The sequence below is a fragment of the Clytia hemisphaerica genome, unplaced genomic scaffold, assembly GCF_902728285.1.
Source record: "Clytia hemisphaerica strain Z4C2 unplaced genomic scaffold, Clytia hemisphaerica genome assembly, whole genome shotgun sequence".
Classification (NCBI taxonomy): Eukaryota; Metazoa; Cnidaria; class Hydrozoa; order Leptothecata; family Clytiidae; genus Clytia; species Clytia hemisphaerica.
The window spans coordinates 498,000-523,242 of NW_027104207.1; the positions used below are offsets into that span (position 1 = coordinate 498,000).

General features: G+C 34.9%; 4 protein-coding genes across 8 annotated transcripts in view; 1 reads left to right on the forward strand and 3 right to left on the reverse strand.

The window, feature by feature from the left end:
* LOC136815453 (N-alpha-acetyltransferase 50-like) overlaps window positions 1–25,243 on the forward strand; it is a 431,221-nt gene that overhangs the window by 201,833 nt on the left and 204,145 nt on the right. The window lies entirely within an intron of this gene.
* LOC136815451 (uncharacterized) lies at window positions 671–5,940 on the reverse strand. Its single transcript, XM_067071907.1, has 5 exons — window positions 5,514–5,940; window positions 4,738–4,833; window positions 4,167–4,333; window positions 1,303–1,701; window positions 671–1,004 (listed from the first exon to the last, which is right to left on the reverse strand). The coding sequence occupies exons 1-4, from the start codon at window positions 5,878–5,880 to the stop codon at window positions 1,624–1,626; spliced, it is 708 nt and encodes a 235-aa protein (XP_066928008.1). The 5' UTR covers window positions 5,881–5,940; the 3' UTR covers window positions 671–1,004; window positions 1,303–1,623.
* LOC136815429 (uncharacterized) lies at window positions 7,399–17,839 on the reverse strand. Of its 5 annotated transcripts, none has more exons than XM_067071877.1 (20): window positions 17,631–17,839; window positions 17,290–17,361; window positions 16,957–17,070; window positions 15,168–15,447; window positions 14,339–14,621; window positions 13,897–14,113; window positions 13,510–13,740; window positions 12,924–13,096; window positions 12,697–12,818; window positions 12,269–12,461; window positions 11,945–12,004; window positions 11,529–11,606; window positions 11,226–11,372; window positions 10,979–11,035; window positions 10,648–10,704; window positions 10,317–10,373; window positions 10,004–10,060; window positions 9,582–9,632; window positions 8,660–8,707; window positions 7,399–8,418 (listed from the first exon to the last, which is right to left on the reverse strand). In XM_067071877.1, the coding sequence occupies exons 1-20, from the start codon at window positions 17,795–17,797 to the stop codon at window positions 8,069–8,071; spliced, it is 2,814 nt and encodes a 937-aa protein (XP_066927978.1). In that variant the 5' UTR covers window positions 17,798–17,839; the 3' UTR covers window positions 7,399–8,068. The 5 variants fall into 5 exon arrangements, with proteins under 5 accessions (XP_066927978.1, XP_066927977.1, XP_066927980.1 ...); XM_067071876.1 differs by having other exon boundaries at window positions 9,582–9,635; XM_067071879.1 differs by lacking the exon at window positions 10,979–11,035 and having other exon boundaries at window positions 9,582–9,635.
* On the reverse strand, window positions 17,799–24,464 carry LOC136815392 (uncharacterized). The gene is made up of 12 exons (XM_067071831.1): window positions 24,408–24,464; window positions 24,047–24,231; window positions 23,677–23,758; window positions 23,315–23,515; window positions 23,135–23,179; window positions 22,826–22,894; window positions 22,419–22,507; window positions 21,552–21,756; window positions 21,036–21,321; window positions 20,715–20,817; window positions 18,081–18,241; window positions 17,799–17,850 (listed from the first exon to the last, which is right to left on the reverse strand). Exons 4-12 carry the CDS (start codon window positions 23,340–23,342, stop codon window positions 17,799–17,801), a joined length of 1,038 nt encoding a protein of 345 aa, XP_066927932.1. The 5' UTR covers window positions 23,343–23,515; window positions 23,677–23,758; window positions 24,047–24,231; window positions 24,408–24,464.

Sequence of the window (25,243 nt, forward strand, 5' to 3'; positions counted from 1 at the left end):
GACGATGATATGATTAGAAATATCGAAATAAAGTGTGACCGTAAAAAAAGGAAATAGAAAATGGTAAACAAAAAAATCCTCATAAATCATTTTATATGGGATGTAATTAATGTGTATTTATGTGTTCATAACAGTGAAAGCCATTCACAAAGTCGTTAAATTTGATGTTTTGATGTTTCTCTTTTATGTTTTTTATTATCAATCAAGTTGTTGAAACATATTAATTACATCTCATAAAAAATAATTTGTGAGCATTTTTTTGTTTACCATTTTCTATTTCCTTTTTTTACGGACGCACTGTATTACTTACATCGAATTACACGTTTCTTTGATTTTGAATTTCAAGATTTAGAAATGTTCATTTATGGATTGTGCTTCATACTTTACTTTATGAAATTGTCTGGTACAACTGGTCGATTTCGCAAATTTGGAGGTCATTCGCAAAGAATCGCGAAATTTTCTGGACGCAAAACTTTCTGACATTAAAGAAGTGAGTACCTTAAGTGAATTAATTAACGTAAAGATTATATCTAAGAAAAGTTTCAAAAGTCTTTCAAGGTTCAAACACTAACCATAAACACTAACCTATTTATAAACACTTTTTAGTGAAGGTATACTTGTTGAGATACTACTTGCATGTCAAAAAATATTTACCTGTTTGTTGAATGATTGATTTATATAGATAGACATCCTCGTCGCAATCCTTGTTGAAGGTCTCCTTTATAGCATTCTTTGTTTCTCTGTACCATTTAAGTTCTTCTTCTTTGGAGACTTCGTTTGGAGTAGGGACCTTGGTTGGATCGAAGTCGCCTCTCATTTTCGCGAAGAGGTTCATAGAGAGTCGAACAGACTCTCTTTGCTCATAGTTGAGCACATAGAATTTCGCGGTTGTGTTGGGCCGGTTCTTCATAAACATTCTTGACACCGTTTCAATATTTTCTTTGTCTTGCCCGGCAAGCTCTGTTGCCACCGCATGTCGAATTCTTGTCGGGGAGCACCGTTTGCTGTTAAAAATTTAAAGAGTTATACTTACATGAGGTAACCAAGTGATTTGATGCCAATAGGTTATCTAATACCAGGTTATTTTAGATGCCGACAAATAAAGTTCCGAATGATTTGAAAGTTTTGAATTTGAATTAGTTATGAAACAATTTCAGTAGTCCATGTAGGTATTTTTAATAACTTATCGTATACAGTGATATATTCAAGCCGTTGGTATAGAATAAAAAAAGGAAAACAACACCTAACAATTATGATTTCCACTGGACGTATCATTCAAATAGAGAAAATAGAAAAATTTACCTGCTTCCCTTGCAAAACCCACTCTTCTCAAAGAGAGTAGAGCAAGCACTTGATACCAGTGAGGTCGTCATCTTTTTAGATTTTTGTTCTTGCCGTATTTTTCCTCTTCTTGTTTGTTTTCGTTTGTCTTGTTGAAGTGAAAAGGAAGCGCTTACATGGCTCGGCATTGTCATCTTGTATGACTAATGGCCTCATATGTTTGATGTAATTCATAAGAAGGACCCATACGTCACCGGGAATGACCAATAACTTCTCCCCATAAATCAGTGAAGTTTTGTACTTCTCTGACGCCACCACCATTGCAGAAGTGCCATTAGTGATTTACTCTTTAGAACTTTTGGCATTGTCGATATGCTCCAAAGTAATTTCTTGAATATTTGATGAACGGGCAGCATTTCCCTGTAACATAAAAAGGAAAGGCAGTTTAAAACACGTAGTCCACTAAACTTTATAGGGTGGTCGAAAGCCTGAAAATTTCCCTCTCTTTGAGATAAAAGTCTTTATCAATAGTTAGACGGTCATCTGAACAGAAAAGTTTCACTTGACCGTTTGGCTTATTTAAGATCCTCTATTTTCAAGTTTTTAATCTACTTTGATTCAAAATAATAAAGAGAAAAAGTTTTCTCAAGTACACATTGCTACTGCGTATGTCTGCGAAAAGTCTTTTTTAGAATGCACCAAACTGAGATATAATTGATAAAGCCTCTTTTTGGTTATTACTTCTAAAACCTATATTCTAAGAATAATGCCTACTAATAGAAGACCTGCTGAATAGAATTACAACCTATAATCTCAAAATAAGGCCTACTAACCCCTACTCGGGTAACTTAATGCATGTCCCAAAAATGCATTAATTTTTCCGCCCCAGTTCCAGTCCCTAAACCATAACAAACTATACATTTTTGGAAGCGTATTTGGATGTAGAATACCGTATTCGGTGTAACTTAAATTCTTTCTCAGCAGAATTTGAGTTTTTTTAAGAAAACGTGATTATGACGTCATTATTTATGACGTCATAATTTTAAAAAGTTGAATATCTCAAGAACTAATACTCAAATTATTATGAAATTTAGACCATTGATAGAACTCATCAAGAGGAGGAGAATTATCTTTAAAAAATTTGAAAATTTGCTGATGTCAGCATTTTATCGCAAAAATTCGAATTCTTGCAATTTCTGCTGACATCATTAATTTTGGGAAATACTTTTAAAACTTTTTGAAACATCTCAATGTACTTTATTACTGGTCGAAATTTTATAAAGTTTTGATTTATATTTCTCGAGATATTCAACTTTTTGTATTTATGACGTCATCAATCATGACGTCATAATCAGGTTTTCTTAAGATATCTCTAATTATACTGAGAAAGAATTTAAGTTACACCAAATACGGTGTTCTTCATCCAAATACGCTTTCAAAAATGTATAGTTTGTTATGGTTTAGGGACTGGAACTGGGGCGGAAAAATTAATGCAATTCTGGGACATGCATTAAGTTACCCGAGTACTAGTAATCTGTCCTCCTTTTTCAAGTTTTTATCTACTTCGATTCAAAGTAATATGAAAAGAAATTGGGAGCAGAACCAAAGCCCGTCGAAATACCAATGACATGACGAAGAACATAATACCGTAAAGTAAAATAACGATTTCCCATGATATAAGCAAACAAGTCTTTTAAGAGTTTTTCTGGAAATTTGCGTTTTGAATAAATTAGAGAGCTTCAGTATGCTTACTAGCCTTTTAGTCCTGTAGAATTAGGTTTTTACCCTGAAAAAATAGTATGTGGCTGAAATTTGGCACAGAGGTCCCTTACGATGTCATGAGTCACCAAAAAAACCTGCAGTCAGTAAGAATGGTTTTGGACCCTTTTTGGGCCATTTTACGATGACGTCACTTTTCAGTACAAATCCCTGTAAACAAAATTTTCAAAATGTGATCCAAAGGAAATTTTGACTGTTCTATCTGAAAGATCATGAAAAGTAGATGATGAAAATGGGGTCATTTGTAAAATTTCGTTATCTAGACCCCCTAAAATGGCCCCAAATTGCCCAAAGTCTGCCATTTTCCTTGATGACGTCATCAACTATGCAGGAAGTTTGCTATTTTCAAATTTGGCTAGAAAGATAGACCTTGAAAAGTACTATTTGGAAATGGTATGGTTTATAGGGTTTTGATGTCTAGATCGCGAGATATTTGAGTTTGAAGTTTGACTTTTGCTGCCAAATGTGCTGATTCAGCAAAAATTGTTGATCTTTAACATTAAATATCTCGTGATTTAGAAATCCAAACCCAATAAACCATACCATTTCCAAATAGCACTTTTCAAGGCCCACCTTCTTAGCCTAGTTTAAAAAAGTAAATCTTCCTAGATAGTCGATGACCTCATCAAGAAATATGGCGGATTTTGGGCCATTCGGGGCCATTTTGGGGATTCTAGATAACGAAATTTTACAAATGACCCCATTTTCATCACCTACATTTCATGATCTTTCAGATAGAATAGTGAAAACTCCCTTTTGAGAATTTTTTAAAAATTTTGTTTACAGGGACTTGTACTGAAAAGTGACGTCATCGAAAAATGGCCCAAAAAGGGTCCAAAACCATTCCTACTGACTGTAGGTTTTTTTTGGTGACTCATGACACCCTAGGGGACCTCTGTGCCAAATTTCAGCCACATACTTTTTTTTTCAGGGTTAGGGCCTTTTTTGAGCTAATTCTACTGGACTATTACGCTCATAAAAAAGAGTGTAGAGTATGCTTTTTAGTGTCATACTCGTAAAAGATAGGGAAAGAAAATTGCAATGCTGTGATATGCTAGAGCTATTCAAATAGTAGCTTACCCGGAAAAATTATGTTATGTATTTACCTGACAAATGATGAAAATTAATAGGTTGCGGCACTCGCTGACCAAATTTGTCGTTAGTTTTGATGACAAAGGATCTTCTAATATCTTGCCTAGTTTTACAACATAAGGAGTGCTCCCAATGGCAATGAAGTCAGCCATCGTTAAAAGATTTTCCTTTTTCCATTTATCTTAAAGATAAGAAGGAGAAGAAAGTTACAGTTATGTTTGTCTCTGAACCCATTTGTCACAGAGCTGGTTGAGCCCTCGTTTCACTTGAAAAATTGGTCAAAATATCGTCCCTGGTAGAAAAAAACCCTAAACAAGACCCACTCACTGGTCAATTGCAGTATAAATTCATTGCGATTTGAAATATGAACGGGAATGGGAAAAATTGCTCTCCAAATTCATCCTCACTGGCATGTTTTAATCTATCATTTTGAAAATTCAAGATAGGGAAGTCAAATTAGCTTGAAAACGCATTCTAGGGACCAGAATCGTTTGACGTAGACAAATAATTGAGATAGATAGGCTCGAGATAGAGAGATTTTCGAGACAGAGGCTAGTCGAGATGGAGAGATTCTACTGTACTTACATACAACTTCTTGCCGAATGGTTATATATTTATGAAGCCTCTTTGACAATTCTTTGAGTTTTCTTGTCACTTTCACCATTTGTTGCAGGGTAATGTCTGATGAAAGAAATTATAAGTAGTAAATTCAAAATACAATAGAATGAAATTTAGTAAACAGACTTGAAGGTGGCAACGAAACATAGCTTACGGCTTTTTTTAAAAAATCCCGAAATACACTCTTTTTTATAAGCAGAACGATTATAAGCATACTTAGGCTCAAATTCGGCAAAAAATAAGCATAATGCTAAGCATACCTCCAAGCTGAAAAGCAAAAAAATTCTTACAGCTTTTCTCAACGTTGACCTTTTTAGGGTTAGTTTTAAAGATGTTTGAGCTTTCTTAGACGAAAGATTTTTGCCTGCCGCGCCAAATTACAATGAAAGCTTTCATTCTTTGAGCCGTATCAATGTTCCCACTTAATTCGAAATTTTCATTAAGTCAAAGAAAATCAACAAGTTGAAGTCTAAGCATATAAATAAGCATAAATTAAGGCTGAAAATGAGATTTTGCTAAGCATATTGAGCATCGCCGATTTTCCCGCAAGCTAATAAAAGAGTGTAGTTCGGAGGTGAGTTAACCATAACTTGAATCCCTTTACTTTTTACGTGGTAAACTTGAAAGGAAAAGATACACACACACATCTTAGAAGACGTTGGGGGGTTGAGGCTTTCAGAATGTCTAGACACAAGAACCGCTTATCACTGTAAATCAAATCAAAAATAAGTCATAATACCTACCGATGAAAATATCTCTAACCTCCAGGAAGTTGAAAAAGGCCTCCAAAGCCAAGAGTCGAGAACCTATGGTCGAGGCTTGATTGTGTTTTCTTTTCTTTTCGTATGAGGTGTTTGATTCGTTGTTGTAAACGGCTTTGAACAATTTTAAAAAATACAGATCTTCAATATCCGTTTTATATTTAAGTTTGTTATATATTACAGAGAGATTCTGATCAACGCATCCCCAAACGTATTGGACGCGATTACGGATTTGCTGGGCGTCCCTTTCAGTTTTTCCCTGCACCACTAGGTAACGGGCAAAATCTTTTAATACATATTCACTGTCATCATACGTGTATTTGAAGTCATCGTTTTCGATTTTAAGCATCTTCTTTTCTCTGGCGGTCAACTTTCTCGCATACCTAATTGGTTTGCTGATATCTTCTTCTAGACCCTAGAAACAAATAAAATTGGACAGCGTTAGGTTTCGGATCTGTCTCATCAATTTTCCTTCATTTAATTTTTACTTCTATCTGAAATGAACAAGATAATATATTTAGGTATTGAATAACATGTCGCGAGCAACAACAGGCATGTATATCAAAGGTTTACAGATGTGCAATATTTAGAATTTCCGATGGGTATTGTTCTACGCATAGAAGTGTTCCACAAGATTTAGGACCGTTGGGAGTTAGTCTAACCCTGCGAATAGTTTAGAATAAGATTAACCAAGGCTAACTGGCAGCTTCAATACTTTTGTTAATTGGCAGCCTGAGCATATTATAACCATTTGAATTGAAAATGTTTTTAAACATGTTCCCGTGACAACATAAGGGTTGAATTAAAAGTTTCTAAATGTAAAATCTGTAAAATATCAATTAAGCGCAACCAAAAAGAGGCTTTTATTCATTTCAAATTCATTGAAATTAGTCGTTATTTGAAGTTAATAGCTACCCTTCTCAAGGAATTAGAATTTTATAGGACAACCTTAATTTTGTCTCTAGAACACGTCATTTGAAGTTCTAATGATTTTCCAATAAATCAAAAGTCTCCCTATCCCCGGTAAGTCTTTAGACACCTGTTATAGGCCCGTGACTGACCTCAAGAACCGAGGAGAGTCTTTTTGAATTCACATAGTTCTAATGATAGGCAGTTATTCCAGTCCAAAGGGCCGGCCAACCGGAATTCCGTCCAGGCAACCCTATCAGAGCCTACCTAAGCGTACCATGGCAAGACCGGTTTTCGGATATTGACGCCATTCAATGTCTAGGACTTAACGAGAAACCTGGAACTGATAGGACAGCTCGTCATCTTTTTTTATATTGTGTCCCGACTATGATCTGGTTCTTGGGACTGACCAGGAGTCCGGTCAGGCAACTAGGAGAGGCTCCTGGATTGGCATAATTCTAATAAAGCAAGAAGCACCTAGGAAGGTTCGAAACTATTAAAATCTCAACTGAGGGATGCTTTCCTCGTTATAGGGTAGGTATCGTCCTGTTATTTCAATTTTTCAATCCACCACAGACCGTTGTGTGCATCGGTACAACACCACGATTGAAAAATGGAAGAATTGGATTTGGGTCATTCCCGCTGAAAAAACTATAATTGGACGATAATAATCCATAGGCTTCCCTACCTAAGCATTTAATCTGAATGAAAGGCGTCAAATTCTTTGCAAAGAAGTGTCCCACAAGATTTAGGACGGATGGGAGTTAGTCTAACCCTGAGGGTAGTTTAGAATAAGATTGACCAAGGCTAGCTTGGAGCTTGAATATTCTTGCTAATTGGCAGCTTGAGTATATATAACCATTTGAAGTAAAAATTTTTTTAAACATGTTTCCGTGACAAAATAAGGGTTGCATTGAAATAACAAACAATAAACAGTACTATAAACTGATAATAGAACTTTGTTAGAACTACCAAGTTGGATGATATTTCTTTTTTTTTAGAAATACATAAATGCAGTGCTCGTTTTCATTATGCACAAATTTAAACTGACAAACGACATAAATAAAGGGTTCCTATGATAAAAGATAAAGGATTTAAATAAAATCACGTATATGAAGATAAAAAATTACCTCTCACCCTAACAAAACTCCAGTATAAAATATTTAAAATCGATTGAAGAAGAGACGACAAATCTTTAAACCTATAAGTAAGGTTTTCAAAAGAAAGACAAAAGAAAGAAACGAAAAACAAAAGAAAGAAACAAAGACAATAACAGCTGTAAACCTTTGATAACAAGCTTTGCCATGAATTTTTCTAGATAATCATCTAGATAACCATCTTACAGTGTGTCCCGAATAAAGCGGTCAGTATTCTACTATATGTAAAAATCCTCTCAACTTACTCACAAGATAGCTAATTACTCTCTTCATTTTTCTTTTGTACAATACTTATAATTGACTTGGGAATTGAAAATGTATTGAATGAAATAAAAGGAAGTAATTTATAATCATAATTCCAATCACAGTTATGGAAATGAGTTTTGAGGATTTTTATATATAGTAGAAAAGTGACCGCTTTATTCGGGACACACTGTAATCTCAATGAAATAAATTACTAAAAACTAATCCTTATTGGTCGTACAAGTATAATTGGCGCGCCTCTTCAACCAGAGACGCCCATCCGTCCTTATCCTTTTTGGTACCCCTCCGTACCTTTTCTGTTAGTCTTTTCAATATTTCACGGATGACTTTTTGAAATCCGTATTCCTCGAGACATTTTGCTCGATCCCATTCAATTAACGAATCTATTGCCGATTGATAATCCTCGGTTCGAACGCCTCCTTTTGGTTTGGATGCTGCATCCTTCACGATTTCTTTCGATGCATAAACAAGGCAAAGAAAGTGCAGGCGATTGGGCATGGAGGTCTTGCAGACGTGAAAATCTCTCTTGTCATAATAATCCCTCGGCAACGATTTACCTATAAAACATTTAAATTACAGTTTTTGTCTATGAGAATTGAAGAGCCGGACCAAGTTAAACAAAGATACTAACAAAAAGAACAGAGACTATCTGAATATTTATAACAGAAAAGTAAGCTACTAAATGCATGAAAAAAATCCAAATTTTCAGCCAAAAGTTTTTGTGCACGCTCCTGAAAGGCCATTTATAATACTTAGAGAAGATCCAACTAAGATTCAACAGTAATTTTATTGTCATACCTTTTGTGTTATCAACAACCTCCGTTGATTTCTTTGATTCACCAGTTTCTAAGATATCAAAAATGCATTGATAGTATCAAACAATTTAATATATCTGTGGGAGCATTTAAAAAGTACGTTCGTCGTCGAGGGGGGAGGTGGGTCAGCCAAAAAGCGAACAAAAACGAACAGGGGAGGGGGTCAAGTTCGTCAAGTGTACGTTCGCTTTGAAGAGGGGGGTCTAGCTTAAATAACATTGATTTGATCGTATACGATTCTTTCTTTTCCTTACTGATCACACTTTTCATTTAAATCACAGAGCTAACGGACCATGATGATTTTTACAATTGGCATTCTATTGTTTTGGGTTTAAAGACTGACCACTTACCAAGTGGGACAGAATATTGTTTTAAGTCACCTTGTTTAATTTTCCAATAATTATCTTCAAGAAAATTTTATAAACTCCTGAAACTCTCAAAATTGGAGGGAGGGGGTAGAAATCTACAATTAAAAACAAACGTACTGAGTGGGGGGGTTACTTTGAAACAAACGTCGACGAATAGAGGGGGAGGGAGTCTAAAATAAGTGAAAATGGACGACGATGTACTTTTTGAATGCCCCCTATTCACTTTTTGGAATCAGAATTAAAAAAGTCACCTAGATGAATATCAAATAAAACGTGATTGTAATACATTCGAAAGAGATTAAGCCCTTGATTGGTTACACTACCTGGTGATTTGGCATATTTGGCCTTATTTTAGAAATTTTGATTTGGAAAGTCAAGCCAACTTTTGTTTTTTGAACACGTCCTATTATATTCATGCTTTTCAACATGAAAAGAATTTAAACTTTAAGCCAAAAGTTATTGTCCACGCTCCTGAAAGGTCGTTTATAATACTTAGAAAAAGTCCAACTAGAATATAAACAATTAATATTATCATACCTTTTACGTTATCCACAACCTCCGTTGAATCCGAATCCATTGATTCGACAGCTTCTAAGATATTAAGAATACATAATGTATCAAATTATATAACATAATTATTCACTTTTTAAAATCTGACCTACAAAAAGCCATTTACGAATATTGAAAAAAATTACTGTAATGATTTTGAAATAAATTAAGCCCTTGATTGGTTACACTACCTGTTGATTTGGCATATTTGGCCCTCTTTTAGAAATTCAGATTTATTAAAAATGTCAACCCTAGTTTTGTTTCAAGAACATGTCCTATTATATTCACGCTTTTCTCAATGAAAAAAATCGAAATTTTCAGCCAAAACATTTTGTGCACGCTCATAAAAGGCCATTTATAATACTTTGAAAAAATCCAGCTAGAATTCAACAGTTAAATTATTATCATACCTTTTGTGTTATCCGCAACCTCCGTTGAAATTGACTCATTAATCTTTTCAACTGTTTCTAAGATATTAAAAATGCATAGAGTAAATGGTGCTGCCGATGAACACTTACCCATTAAGGTAGTTTGTAAGAGTACTATGTCCTAAATCTTTATTAGCCAGCCCGATATCTTTTATCGAACATTAATTACATAAGAAAAAGTTATTAACCAGAAAAAATGAAGTTTCCTACTCGGCTCGTTTTCCACGTCAAAATGAACATTTATAATACTTTGAAAAAATCCAGCTAGAATTCAACATTTAAATTTTTTTCATACCTTTTGTGTTATCCGCAACCTCCGTTGAAATTGACTCATCAATCTTTTCAACTGTTTCTAAGATATTAAAAATGTATAGAGTAAAATACTATCAAATAATGCATGGTGCTGCCAATCAACATTTACCCATTAAGGTAGTTTGTAAGAGTACTATGTCCTAAATCTTTATTAGCAAGCCCGATATCTTTTATCGAACATTAATTACATAAGAAAAAGTTATTAACCAGAAAAAATGAAGTTTCCTACTCGGCTCGTTTTCCACGTCAAAATGAACATTTATAATACTTTGAAAAAATCCAGCTAGAATTCAACAGTTAAATTATTATCATACCTTTTGTGTTATCCGCAACCTCCATTGAAATTGACTCATCAATCTTTTCAACTGTTTCTAAGATATTAAAAATGTATAGAGTAAAATACTATCAAATAATGCATGGTGCTGCCAATCAACATTTACCCATTAAGGTAGTTTGTAAGAGTACTATGTCCTAAATCTTTATTAGCAAGCCCGATATCTTTTATCGAACATTAATTACATAAGAAAAAGTTATTAACCAGAAAAAATGAAGTTTCCTACTCGGCTCGTTTTCCACGTCAAAATGAACATTTATAATACTTTGAAAAAATCCAGCTAGAATTCAACAGTTAAATTTTTTTCATACCTTTTGTGTTATCCGCAACCTCCGTTGAAATTGACTCATCAATCTTTTCAACTGTTTCTAAGATATTAAAAATGCATAGAATAAAATACTATCAAATAATGCATGGTGCTGCCAATGAACATTTACCCATTAAGGTAGTTTGTAAGAGTACAATTCCTAAATCTTTTATTAGCCAGCTCGATATCTTTAATTGAACATTAATTACATAAGAAAAAGTTATTAAACCAGAAAAAATGAAGTTTCCTACTCGAATCGTTTTCCACGTCAAAATGAACTTTGGTCGACTTCTGCTTAGAAGAATTAGAATCTGTTTCATTTTCCTCTTCAGATAGGTAGGAAAACCTATCCTCTACGTCTACTGATTTTGAAAATTTCGTTCGTTTGACGGGTAACCCTGAATATGGAAAAGAAAGCTTTACAGAAATCTACATTATCAAGTATGACACTTTTTTGAATTCTGATGCTATAGAAAACATTTCTCATTTATTTATCAAAAAGCCTTCTTCATATTATTAATACATTTTCAAGCTAAATAAAGAGTTTAAATTACCAATGCTTTTCAAAAAGTCTTGATTTTCTTTGATGTTTTTGTCTCGTTGCAGTTCAAAGATGCTCGATACTGATTTATCTAAATGAAAAGCATTTTGTATGTAAAAGTTAAAAAAGAACAACATAGGTTGAACATGGTATGTTGATGAAACAAATTCGGGGTTGATATTCCTGTTAACACCAACTAATTTAATTATATATTATTTTATCCTGTTTTAATGTAATAATATTGCTTTTCTTAACTTCCGGACCTGAATTAGTCATACAAAAATGATGAACAGAGTGCCCTTGAAAAGATCACCTACTTCGACTTTGAAACCTCATATAAATTAGTTTTCATTAAAGTTAAAAGAAGCAGTCAATTATGATATTCAAAGTTCTCCTAATCTCACACATAACAACAAAAAGCATACTAACTATCTTGAAAAATCTCTGTCATGTGTCTTTGCAAGGACAAACCTTCGGTTGAGTCGTCTTCTACGGAAAAAAGTTGATAAATTGTGAGAAGGAGTTCAAAAAAAGATCTCTTAATGCTATTTAGAAGGAACAAATCTTGGGTTGTTTTTCATAAATATTATTTTTAAAAGGCGGCAGGATTATAGATATGATACTTTTTAAATGAAAACAAACCTTTTACGAAATTTATATTTCAAACTTGGAATTTTAGTTTTGTAATATCTAACCCTAAATTTGTCAAAGGGACCTATTTTTACAAAATTGCTCATGTAAACATATTCTTACTCTCAACTTTGCGAAGCTCGTGCTCCAGGTCATCGTCCTCCATTTCCTTGGTGGTAACCCCTCTTTCTTTAGCAAAAAGTTTTGCGTTCTCTTTCATCCATTCTCGCACAACCTCAGGTTTCGTCTTCCCCGATTTTACTTTCGCTCGAACAGCTAATGCTGCCTTTTTCAGGTTCTCATCTATTCCAAATGCCTTAAAAAGAGAAAAGGAATTTAAAAATATTCATGATATTGGGTTGCAAAAGATTTAGTACCATTTTCCACACGAAAAGTACCAGTAGAGTAGAATGGATAAAATCCTCTCCAAAATGCTCTCATCATCATCCTTTGTGATTTCATAGCAAAGTTTTGATGGTACAAGAAAGTATAATTCTCTTAAAACTTCAAAATAATATTTTGGAGGGTATAACAACTAAATGTTTACTCACATCATAACATTTGAGGCTCATGAGAATAGCCTCCCTTTGCATGTATCTTTGGACGTAAAACTTTCTGGATGTTGAAGGCTTGTGCTTCATAAAGTGGGTTGCGAATACATCGAAATCGATATCTAATGAAAAAAGTTCATTGTCAAATGATAAGCGAGATCTTGGTAAAGTTGATATTGATTTCATTTCTGGATGAACAAGTATAAGTCAATTAATTGATAATTTACCTTTATTATTCGCGAATTCGGTCGCCATTGCAATGCGAACTCGCGTGGGGGAGATGTTAGGGTCTAACTTCTCGAACTTCAAAACATCAGTGTTTCTAAACGAAGTTGACATGGCTTTTGTTATTGCTGCCTGGTTGAGAACCTCGTGCGTCACGTGTGATAGAAAGATCTTCCTGTAAAAAATAAGATATTGGTTGTTTCAAATGCATTGAGAGACAGGCCAACCCTAACTCAATTTCTTTATCACAGCGTATTTGTTATTTACTTGTTCAAGACTAAACCTTTAAGAATTTATACAAGATTCGTATTTAGCCTATCATTCATTTTATTGTTTATCCAAACGACTAGAAGATTTACACCTAATGAGACAGTCTATGGGTTGGAAGTAACATTTTATCAATCGTAATGATGAACCGTAAACACATACTTACACGGACAATCAGTCTTTCCATATCGGAGTCTTATACCACTGATGATTGTATAGCAAAGTTTTTATCTTTTTTTTTCAATAGTCTAATGCTCCTTTCGAAAAATACCTCTTGAGGTGAGACTTACCTATCAAAGTATAAAGAAAATTCTGACTTACCTTTGATGGTCGTGTTTTTTCTTCTCGACACATTTTTCCACAAAAAAATGACGACACCTCTTAATGAACAAGTCGAAGAGCTTATGTAGACATTCAGAAAGGACGATGATTTTATCCCCATACAATATTGATGTCTTGTAATTTGAATTTCGCAAAATGTACGCATTAAATTCGTCATCCCATTTACCCTCCTTAAAGTCGTGAATGGACATTTCCATTAGGTTTGATGCTCTAAAAAAGAAGTAAAACATTCATGATAATTTGACCTCATAAGAGTCTCACTCTAACCTGCTACGTTTCACCAGTCTGCTCCAATTGAAATATTCAAACACGCAATTTTTGGATATTTTGAACTAAACTCCGTACCAAAAATTCAAAATATCTTACCGGACGCCATTAGTGAAGCATGTCAAAACAAGAAGGACGTTTCGAGCCTCGAAAGATTTGCTCTGTGTGTACTTGGTCTCTTTATCTAAAAGGTCACTGACGACGCCTTGGACAAAGGATGTGTTCCCATAATGATGAAAATGTCTTGATGTCAACAAATGGTCCAGCTTGTACTGCTTCTGTTGCTGCTGGCGTTTCGAAATCAACCCGCTTAGTCCTAAAATGGTAAACATTGTGTCATAAATTACAATCGAAAATCTAATCTAAAGGTCAGAAAATCACGTCAAAATCATTTCAACCGGTTGAATCTTTTCCGGTGATTCATTATAGATAATTTACTTATACTTTATTTCACCACTCGCTTCAATGCTTTGGAAATTGATTAAAGACGATGAAACTAAACACAATTTTTGTTCATCACTAACAAATTTATTACACGAACCGTTGGTCAATGTAGTAATGACCTCTCTGAATTGGTTGATTTCATCAACCACCAATCCATAGAAGATTTTTTTGGCAATGACAAATTTCAACATCTTCATTATACTGTTCAATTTGACGGCAATTGTGTTTGGCTTGTAGAAATTGCCTTGTAGATGTATTGGCTTGTTCAGCTCCTCTTCGATCATCCTGACGAATTTGTTGTACCACTGGTCTTGCAGGTTTTCAGGAGTGAGCCTCGTTTTAAGACCAGTGGTGAGAGTGGGGTCAAGCTGGGTCCATACCTGAAAATCAAAAATAATTACAATAATTTGACGTATAACGAATGTTTTAATCTTTCTCAGCCTTAAGTACGCATCTCATACGTCCAGCATATACATTCCGAAAGACGTATGTGATCCGGTTTGAAAATTACATTTACATTTGGTCGCATTCCTTCTAAAGTTTTACAGATACGGTAAGTCCAATTAAAAAATCGGAATCAGCGTACAATTTCCCATAAAAAAACTGAAGCTGTGTCGCGGATTCTTGTACAGATAAAGACAGCATAGTTGTCTGGTTTCATAATTTCTGTCAAAAATTGTTTGGAGTACTCAGTTACACTTATTTAGAAAGGAAAAAAAACAGGGCTTTCCAAAAATATAAGGGCTCTTTCTGGAGTTAATTTTTTTAACGGTTTGCTACGGAAAATATTTGAGCTTTTAGACAGCTCAAAAAATATTTTCCACGACGGGCCACTTTGAATAGAACTAGAACAGTTACAGCAAAAGAACTAGTTATATGAGACAATTTAAAGTAAAATCATTCAGAAGTTTTAACGGAAAAATTACCTTCTTGACGTGAGTATAATACTCCTGGGCGTTTTTTTCCGAATTCCGGCAGCACATTGTCAACCAATTTTTGAAATTAAGCAGGAGTATCTTGCCGTTTCGGAAATAGTATTTCTGAACACGCTTATCTGTTCCAAACTGTTCGTGGTGGTTCGGGGTCATCTCCACGTAGTCTTCCAGTTGGAACACAGGCACGTTATTGAGAGGGACCGATGCAAGATCATTGGATGCTCTCTTGCGCGTTTTGCGCGGTGATGTCCGAGTTGACGGTCCTGACGGTCTGCAAAAGAAAAGAAACCGTGAAACAATGTTCTGTCGAAATCCCCCATTAACCAATATCTGGGCTTAATCACAGTATAGACAATCCTTAAAGTCTAATTCTGGTTCTTAATTGACGTTTAAAGGTCCTTGGGGGCTCGCTGGCAGTTGGTGAAAATAAGTGTAACTAATCAAGGGCGTCTATTAACTTCAAATTCATTGAAATGAGTCTTTATTTGACGTTCATAATTGTCTTATTTCAGGAAATTAGATTTTTAGGCCAACTCTATTTTTGTTTCTTGAACACATCATATGAAATTCGGACAATTTGCGACGACATTAAATAGCCTCCCAATCCTCCGTGAGCCTTAGGACACCTGCCAGAGGTTCGTGCCTGACCTCGACAAAAGAGCAGAGTCTTTCCGAATTTACGCAGTTCCTATGATAGGCAATACCAAAGATAAAAGAGGCTATTATGGGAAGGAAATAGACTTGTCCCAATTTCGAAGCCCTGGAAAGTCCAAAACACGATCCTAAACATGCCCATATATAAAACTTCCGATCGATCTCCAGAAACATTGCAGTTCCAAGGACCTTGGGGGTGGGGCTCACAGGAAGCTCGTGAAAATACAAGTTAAGAGTAAATTATAAAGGTTTTTATTTATGTCAAATTCATTGGCATGAGTCTTTATTTGACGTTCATAAATGTCTTCTTTCAGGAAATTAGATTCTTAGGTCAACCCTATTTTTGTTTCTTGAACACATGATATGAAATTTGGATAATTTGCGACGACATCAAATAGCCTCCCAATCCTCCGTGAGCCTTAGGACACCTGCCAGAGGTTCGTGCCTGACCTCGACAAAAGAGCAGAGTCTTTCCGAATTTACGCAGTTCCTATGATAGGCAATACCAAAGATGAAAGAGGCTATTCTGGGAAGGAAATAGACTTGGCCCAATTTCGAAGCCCTGGAAAGTCCAAAACACCATCCTAAACATGCCCATATATAAAACTCTATGTAAAAACTTTCGATCGATCTCCAGAAACATTGCAGTTCCAAGGACCTTGGGGGGTGGGGCTCACAGGAAGCTCGTGGAAAATACAAGTTAAGAGTAAATTATAAAGGTTTTTATTTATGTCAAATTCATTGGCATGAGTCTTTATTTGAGGTTCATAATTGTCTTTTTTCAGGAAATTAGATTTTTATGTCAATCCTAATTTTGTTTCTTGAACACATGTGAAATTCGGATGATTTTCGACAAAATAAAAAAGTCTCTAAATCCTCCGTGGGCCTTGGGACACCTGCCATAGGTTTGTGCCTGACCTCAAAAACTGAGCAGAGTCTTTCCGGATTTGCGCAGTTCCCAATGAGAGGCATGAAAGGCTTTTTGGGTTCGTCGAAAATCTTCCCAAATCGGCTGAGGTGATATGTCGGTTTTTTTCAGTGTAATTCTAACCGTTACCAACTATTTCTAATCAATCTTTTGAATGAGGGAATCATTTCCAAGCGAGTTCATGATGTGAATACTAACCTTAATGAAGATCGGGTAGGTGACGAATCTGGTGAGGTTGAACCGGGAGATGAACATAATTTGTTGTGATGCGATGCACTTGGACGTGTTATTGTCGATGACGATTTGCGTGAACTGTATATGAAAGAAGGAGTGACTCCTAAACTATCAGTTTTTCCCTATAGCCTACCATTTTCCTACCGGTTTGCCAAAATGTTCTGCAGTGCATTATAATTTCATTCACGTGTTCAAAATATGATGAAACTAAATAATGAATGACTTGAAAAGATTTAAACCTTAAAGAGAGTTCTAAACAAAACTTGATGCTTTAATGTGCAAAATATTACGACATACCTAGCACTTCTTCTCTTCGAACTTGGCATAATTGAGGTATTTGTTTTAGTTGACAATGATGTCGATGGTAAGCTGTATGTAAAGAATGAAATAAAATGTTTCTCTTTCTAATAAGAGCAATAAGTACCGGGTGGTCCAAAAAAAACTTGGTCTCAAGAAGCCAACAAACGTCCGAAGTTTTTTTTGGACCACCCGGTATATTAGATCACTTACTAACTCAATACATTCCTTTGAAAAAAATAAATAAATGTAATATTAGCTAAACCAAGCCCATACACACTGTTTAAAGTTTATTTACAAGGTCTGCGAAATAGAAAACTCAGACATAATCATATTTTTACTTATTATGCTTCATACTTGGAAACGAGTTGTGGAAACTAAGAAATCGGGTCTCCTCGCGCTTGCAAGCCTCGATTTCAATATCTCTCTCGGCTTTATTCTTCATATTGTGACTGTATCTGAGATGGGTGTCCAAACGATCGTAAAATTTGCGGCATTCACGACACATCTTAGGGTAGGAGCTTTTGTAAGCTTTCAAACGAGTACACCAATTCAAACATTCTGTGTAAAAATGAAATATAACTTGAAAAAACAAAATGATCCTACACAATGATATAAAATATATATCATACGAAGGAGATCAACATTTCATTCTTTCTTTGTATAAGTGAAAGATATATTAGGGCTGAGTTAACTTCTGAGGCGTCAATGTTATTAGTATATTAGTAGGAGACAATGCAGTTATTTCGATACCACGAGTATCTGCTTTCGATTAAATTAAAATAAAGTACCGGTGTCTATAGTTTTGCTCTTTATCTGCATATTCCTTTGTCCACATGTGGTGCCTGCCTTTGAGGTGTGTCGCGATCTCTACCCCATCGAATCCCGAGGGACAATCTTTGAACGGACAAGTCGTGCGAAGCTTCTGGTGCCCGCTGTTTGATGTAAATTTCTGTAATAAAAAAAATAATAAAATCTAAAATTTAAAGTGACTGGCCAGGGAATAAGGACTAATCTTTTTGAACAAATTAGTCATTGCTCCGGCCTAGGAGCCTTAAATTCTCTCTCGTCAGACGACGGTCAAGACATTTTTTGTTTGTTTATCTAATCCGATGATCTATTCCGATTTAATAAAAACGGATTATCTGGATTTCGATAATATTGTGATTTGATTCGCGGAAAGTATTCAGAAAAAGATGGCTGCCGAAAGTGGGCTAGCTGACTGTGTAGCGAATGGGCAAATCTCAGTGAAAAATTGATCATTTTCATCATTATTCATGATGTTTTGGACATGATTTATGAGAAGTTTGATGCATACTGGTTCTCTTACAATGTGGAAAGACTTTGGAGAAATTTTGGCCATGAATTGTCAGCTGATCGAGTGCTTTTAAATCTTGCATATATGGCTAACTTCTCTTCTACTTGGAAATGAAACTTTCCAACACACAGCCATTGGAATTCAAAAGAGAATACTAAAATTACAACATTACAGTGCAAATTTGAAAACGATCTGAGTAATTTTTATGGTGTTATGTGTATGGCTGAAAATGATCCTGTTTTGTATTCATCATTGTTGACTGGCGACCGTTCCTGTTCCTTTTGATTTTTCAAACCCGACACAGATTTTTTACAAACATATCACTTGAGAATTCAGTAAAGGATACTAAAACACAATTCCTGTGGAAATTTGAACAAGATTGGAGAAATTTTCACAGTGTTATGGCTGAAAATGATCGTTTTGGACTTTGTCATAATTTCATCGCGGCTGGCGACCGTTCCTTTTGATTTTTCAAACCCAACACAGATTTTTTACAAACATATCACTGTAAGAATTCAGTAAAGGATACTAAAACACAATTCCTGTGTAAATTAGAACAAGATTGGAGAAATTTTCACAGTGTTATGGCTGAAAATGATCGTTTTGGACTTTGTCGTAATTTCATCGCGGCTGGCGACCGTTCCTTTTGATTTTTCAAACCCGACACAGATTTTTTACAAACATATGACTATGAGAATTCAGTAAAGGATAATGAAACACAGTTCCTGTGTAAATTTTAACAAGATTGGAGAAATTTTCACAGTGTTATGGCTGAAAATGATCGTTTTGGACTTTGTCATAATTTCATCGCGGCTGGCGACCGTTCCTTTTGATTTTTCAAACCCGACACAGATTTTTTACAAACTATGACTATGAGAATCAGTAAAGGATACTAAAAACAATTCCTGTGAAATTTGAACAAGATATTGGAGAAATTTCACAGTGTTATGGCTGAAATGATCGTTTGGACTTTGTCATAATTTCAGCGCGGCTGGCGACCGTCCTTTTGATTTTTCAAACCCAACACAGATTTTTTACAAACATATCACTGTAAGAATTCAGTAAAGGATACTAAAACACAATTCCTGTGTAAATTAGAACAAGATGGAGAAATTTTCACAGTGTTATGGCTGAAAATGATCGTTTTGGACTTTGTCGTAATTTCATCGCGGCTGGCGACCTTCCTTTTGATTTTCAACCCGACACAGATTTTTTACAAATATATCACTATAAGAGTTCAGTAAAGGATACTAAAACACAATTCCTGTGTAAATTTTAACAAGATCAGAGAAATTTTCACAGTGTTATAACTGAAAATGATATTTTTTGGACTTTGTCGTAATTTCATTGGCTGGGGCGACGGTTCCTTTTGAAGATTTTTCAAACCCGAAACAGGTTTTTTCCAAATATACCACTATTTATTACATACACACTATTGTACCATTTTATTTGGTTTATCCTACTCTCCTCCAAGTATTTTCCCCAACAGAAATAATAATGCTTAGCTACTAAAAGCCGTGGCCTCTAGTTTAGGCTATTTTTCTACCCAAAATTTTATCCGGACAATCAAATCAACGGCGCACCATGGCCTCACTATTGGCAAGTTTAGAAAAAAATAAATTTATAAGAACTTGGAAATATTGACTTCTAAACGTTTATCTCCTTTAGCTCCAATCTTGAACTTTTTAGTTGAGGATGAGTGGGGGAGGGGGTAAGGTTGGTTCTTTAGGCAAGAAAGTGCGTGTGTAATCACTTAGAAGAGCTAAACTTTCAGCTTGTTTATTTATATTTGTTAAGATTATTTCTCATAGTCGCTCTGCAATAGAATTATTACTTTGCTTTCTGATCTGTTCTGATTAGTAGTTTGTAGGCAACGTTCTAACACAACTAACTCAACAAACTCATCTTTCACATCTTTTAATCTCTTAAGCCGGAGCTTCCAGCGCAGCTGGTTTATTGTCACTGGAAAAGATGAGGAATAAGAAATAAATAAACTTAAAACTAAAGCGGAAAGGGATCCAAGTAACAGAATAAAATTGTAAATTTGATTGCACAAGAGTGACTTGAAAGATAGACGGAAGGATGAAAATATGACCCTAACTCTTACCTTTACAGAATCATACTCCCCAAATTCAGTCAGCAGTCTATCCTTGACTTTTTCTTTTAAGGAGATTATTTGCGATGCCGGCAAGTCAACTTTTTCTGACAACCTATAAAATAAATGAATACCATGCATTTTTTGTGCCATGCTCGAAAAGGAATCTACAGCCTTTAGACACCTAAAATTGTTTCCACAAAAGGCCTTTATCAACAGAATGAAAACAATATCCAAAACAAAGGAAGAATAATTAGTTGTTGTACCTCAGTTTTAGCTTTTGCTTCGGCTTTAATTTAATTTTGAGAGGTCAGAAGGGAAATTCTACCATACCTGTCTTCTGCTGGGTAATAATGTATGCATTGGAGGTCTTGTTTCTTTGCTTTCTTTGCTTTCTTGCTTCCTATTTCTTTCTTTCGATTTTTATCTTGTTTTCTTTTCTTGATTTTAAATCTTTCTTCTTCTTCATCTGTGTCATCTACGTCGTCTTCTTCGTAGTCTTCGTCGTCTTCTTCGTCTTCTTCTCCTTCTTCGTCCTGTTCTCCTTCTTCTTCGTCGTCTCTTTCGTCTTCGTCTTCGTTTTCGTCTTCTGTTTCTTCTCCTTTTTCGGCTTCCCCTCCTTCATCAAAAACAAATATAAGGATAAAGTTTCATATGCCAAGTCAGATAGCAAGACATAGTAAATAATTTTTTGAAAAGAGGGGGTAGGCAAGAAAGGAGGGGTAGATTTATAAAGGGAGGGGTAGAGGCAGGGGTCACTACTCGTTCCCTTAAAAAATACAAGAAAAACCTCATAAAACATTCGAGTTGGTGATCGCAATTGATTTCATTGTAAAATTTCAAAATTACCTCTGTTAGGGTCTAAATGCTTTTTAATCAGTTCCAACAAGTGACCAGTTTGGGTCCGGAACCCACTAAACTGAGTTTTGATGTTTTTTAATCTGTTGAGCACATCCACTAAAGCGTTTGTTTTGATACACGACTTAAAGAGGATGGCTTCGTCAAAATATACTACTGATAGCTCCATAAGCCCGGTAAAGACTGGGATGTAGTCCTAAAAGGATATTTGAGCTTGGTATTTTCCAAATAATCTATTACAATATAAAGACTATTCATGCACGAAAAAGTTTTAAAATAGAACTCCCTTATGTGACAGACCCGATAGGACACCCTCCCCACTGGATAAATCGGGTGAGAAAAACGCCCAAGCCCTGAAATTTTATCACAATAGGAAAATCACATTGAACTTCCCTTCCCAATGGGATGAACATTAAAATTTTGGGAATCCCAACCAGAATTTTTAGCTGTAAATAATAGAATTTGAAACCCGGACCCATTAAAAAATATTTATCCGCATCGGCTATTATCTCCTTCATTTTATCCCTATTGGCTAAAATATTCTCACTGGGTCACTGAGACACGGGTGTAATATATACAGTTTATCTTTTAGGCGAGACCAATTTAATTTATTGATCTAAGGGCCTGACCGACCCTGTTTTTGCAAAATTCAAAAATATAAACTGTATAGCTTGTTGTTCAAACATCACAAGGTGATTATGTATAGTCTGTCCATTTTCATTTGGATAATCGTTCAATTGTTTTCAATTGTTTTCATAAAAGTTCATTATCCAAATGAAACTTCACGGACTATATTATAAATTAAAACCCTAACCCAGCTTTTAGATATTTTTATAAAGTAACAATTTGAAACCTTACTCGATTTTTATCTTCACCTTCATCTTTACAAAGGGCCAGCAGTTTGTCTATCTTTCGGTTCCATTCTAGGAATATCGATTTCTGTACATCTACAAATGAAAGTTAAAAAACCTAAGTAATATATACAACACTAATAACTTCATTTTAACTTCAAGGACTGTAATAGAAAGATTGACCATGAAAAAAGCATTAAGAGAATCTAAAATTTCATGTGCCTTTGGTAAAAATGAAAAGTCGCTTACCTAAAAAGACAATCAAACGTTACTCAAACGTGAAAACTTAGTGGTTTACCTATTACGTAAACAACATCAAGTAATGAAAATTACCCTTCAAAATGGCAAGAATCATAAAAAATTACTATACTCAAATTCTTTTTTGGTTCTTTCTTTTTAAAGACAATGGCTTACCAGTCAGGGAAAGATGACCATTCTTATCTTTAGGCAGTCTATTGTATTTGGACGCGAATTTGCGTTTTCCTAAATGAAGTAATAAACACAAATATACTTATACCGTGATTACTCCAAGGATAAGCTACTGATTTTCGAAAGAATTTCATAAAATGTGTTCAACTAACAATAATAGGGTTGACTTTTTGAAATCTAGTTTTCTGAAAAAGACAAATACCAAGCTGGAATAAAGACATTTTAATGACTTTTAAAGGACGCTTATATCGATAGATAACCTCACTTGTAGGTTATTTATATCACTGTCTTTACCTGTTGTGTCTCGCTTTTTTGAAACCACTTCTTCTTTTATAGGTTCTGTAAAAATCAAATGGAAACCCTGATTGATATTTTGTTTGCATTAATACAATTTTGAAATTTTTAATTTGAAAGAATTTGTAAACAATGGACTTGACCATGATTTCAAAGTTAATGATAGTATTCTACACTTACTTAGCTTTATTTCATTCCAAAATTCCATGAAATACTGAATCTGGTCTGGAGATTTTTTCGAGGCATCTATCAGGAAAACCTTTACGGCATATGGAGCCAGCACACAAGTTATAAAGTTAGATGATCGAAGAGATTCAACGTTGGGCACTGACGCTCGTAAAGTTTAAAGGAGGTTCTTGTAGACGTCTGGCTTCAACAATTCTATAGTGTAAAAGCAAAAGTCCTTTGTTCATGGATGTTTCAGTAAACTTAAAGACATTTTCCCTAACTTGATTAGAACAATACAACCCTGTCACAAATGCAGCTTTAAATAACTATTTTTATAATCACAACTAAAAATGGGAAAACATGGAAATGCTAACCTTTAATAACCAAGGTAGACGAAAGCTCCCCCAAAACACCTTTATTTGACAATTTTTCTGAATGCATGGTTCCGTGTTTATCCTAAAAAGCATTAAAAGTTCAATTTAAAAAGTTAATTTCATTTTGACATAGCTAATAAATAAATGGTTGACCCTCATAAGGTTAAACAATTTTAGAATTTAAATTGGCAATCTGAATTGATTTTTGCATTATTGAAAATTTAAGTAGTAGGTATTAAATGATCCACTCTATTTGGCAGCCTTCATGCAAGCTCAATTATCAAGATTTTCGAAATGCAAATCAGTTAAACCCTGAGGTAAAGGGTATCTTTTTGAATCTTAAATCTACTCGGAAAGGCCGTCTATTTACCTTTAGAAATGTTGTTTCATCTCCATAGCCATAAAAGGCTTTCCAGCGAAAAGAATCGCATCTACCCCTTACAAACAACTTTAAAAGTTCCCATCTGTGCTCGATAAAGATGTCGAGTTCTTGTTTTGTTAACGTTTGGCACTGTTGCCAAATTTCATGAGCATCACGGACAGGGAACGGAGTGACTAAATCAAGAGAAATGACACTTAAATTAGTAAACGAAAAATATTAACTTTGTGCTGTAACAATAAAATACATGATTAGATTGTAGTGAAGTAAGTTACTTTGAATTAGACTTTCTATCTTTGGATAATAATTGGATATACTAGTGTACTTCATTTGTGGAAACGCTGTTTCATACCTGTTTGATGGTCATAATACTTTTTAATCTGGGCATTATTCAAGACATCCAATGATTCTAAAATAGAAGGAAAATAATATGGGAAATTTCTTCAGGACAGACAGTTAGTTCCTACAAGAATTTAAAGTTAGAGCTCTACTTATCTGCTTGATTTCACAAAATCTTTCACAAATGATTATCTTTCAGCCCTTATTTTGTCAATCGATGATGGACTACTTGATACCATCGCTTCTGATAATCAATAGATAATTTAATACTGTAATCAAGACCATTCATAAATCTTCAGATTGAGTGGGAGAGTTTGATCATAAACCAGGCCCCCAGCACTCGATATGTGATCGATGGACCAACCAACTGACTGACAGACTGACCGTCTGGATCTAGGCCATTCCAGATCGATGGATAGATAAACTTCTCTCAGGTATTACTGTCTTGTCAATTTGTTGTCAACTTGTCAGCATTGTATTGTTGTAAGGCTGCGGTCACAAATAAGTTGTGTTCTCGTCCTCTCGTCCTCCCCCGTCCTCAGGGGCCAGGGGGTTCTGTCTTCAAAACTGAAATCAATACCGTAAGTTGGTCTAATATCGACATCCCTCGTCTAATTCCGACACCCTTCTTTAGAGACAGGAATAATATGAAAGCTTGAATCAATGATTGAAAAAGCATTATTCCTCTCCGACCACTAAGCAAAGAAAAACAGTTTCAACCTCTCTATCAATTTCAGCTGATAAAAAGGGTGTCGGAATTACAGGAAGGGTGTCGACATTAGACCAAGTTACAGTGTAGTTGTTTTCCAGACCATATCCCAAAATTTCACTTTTCAGAGGGGTCTAGCC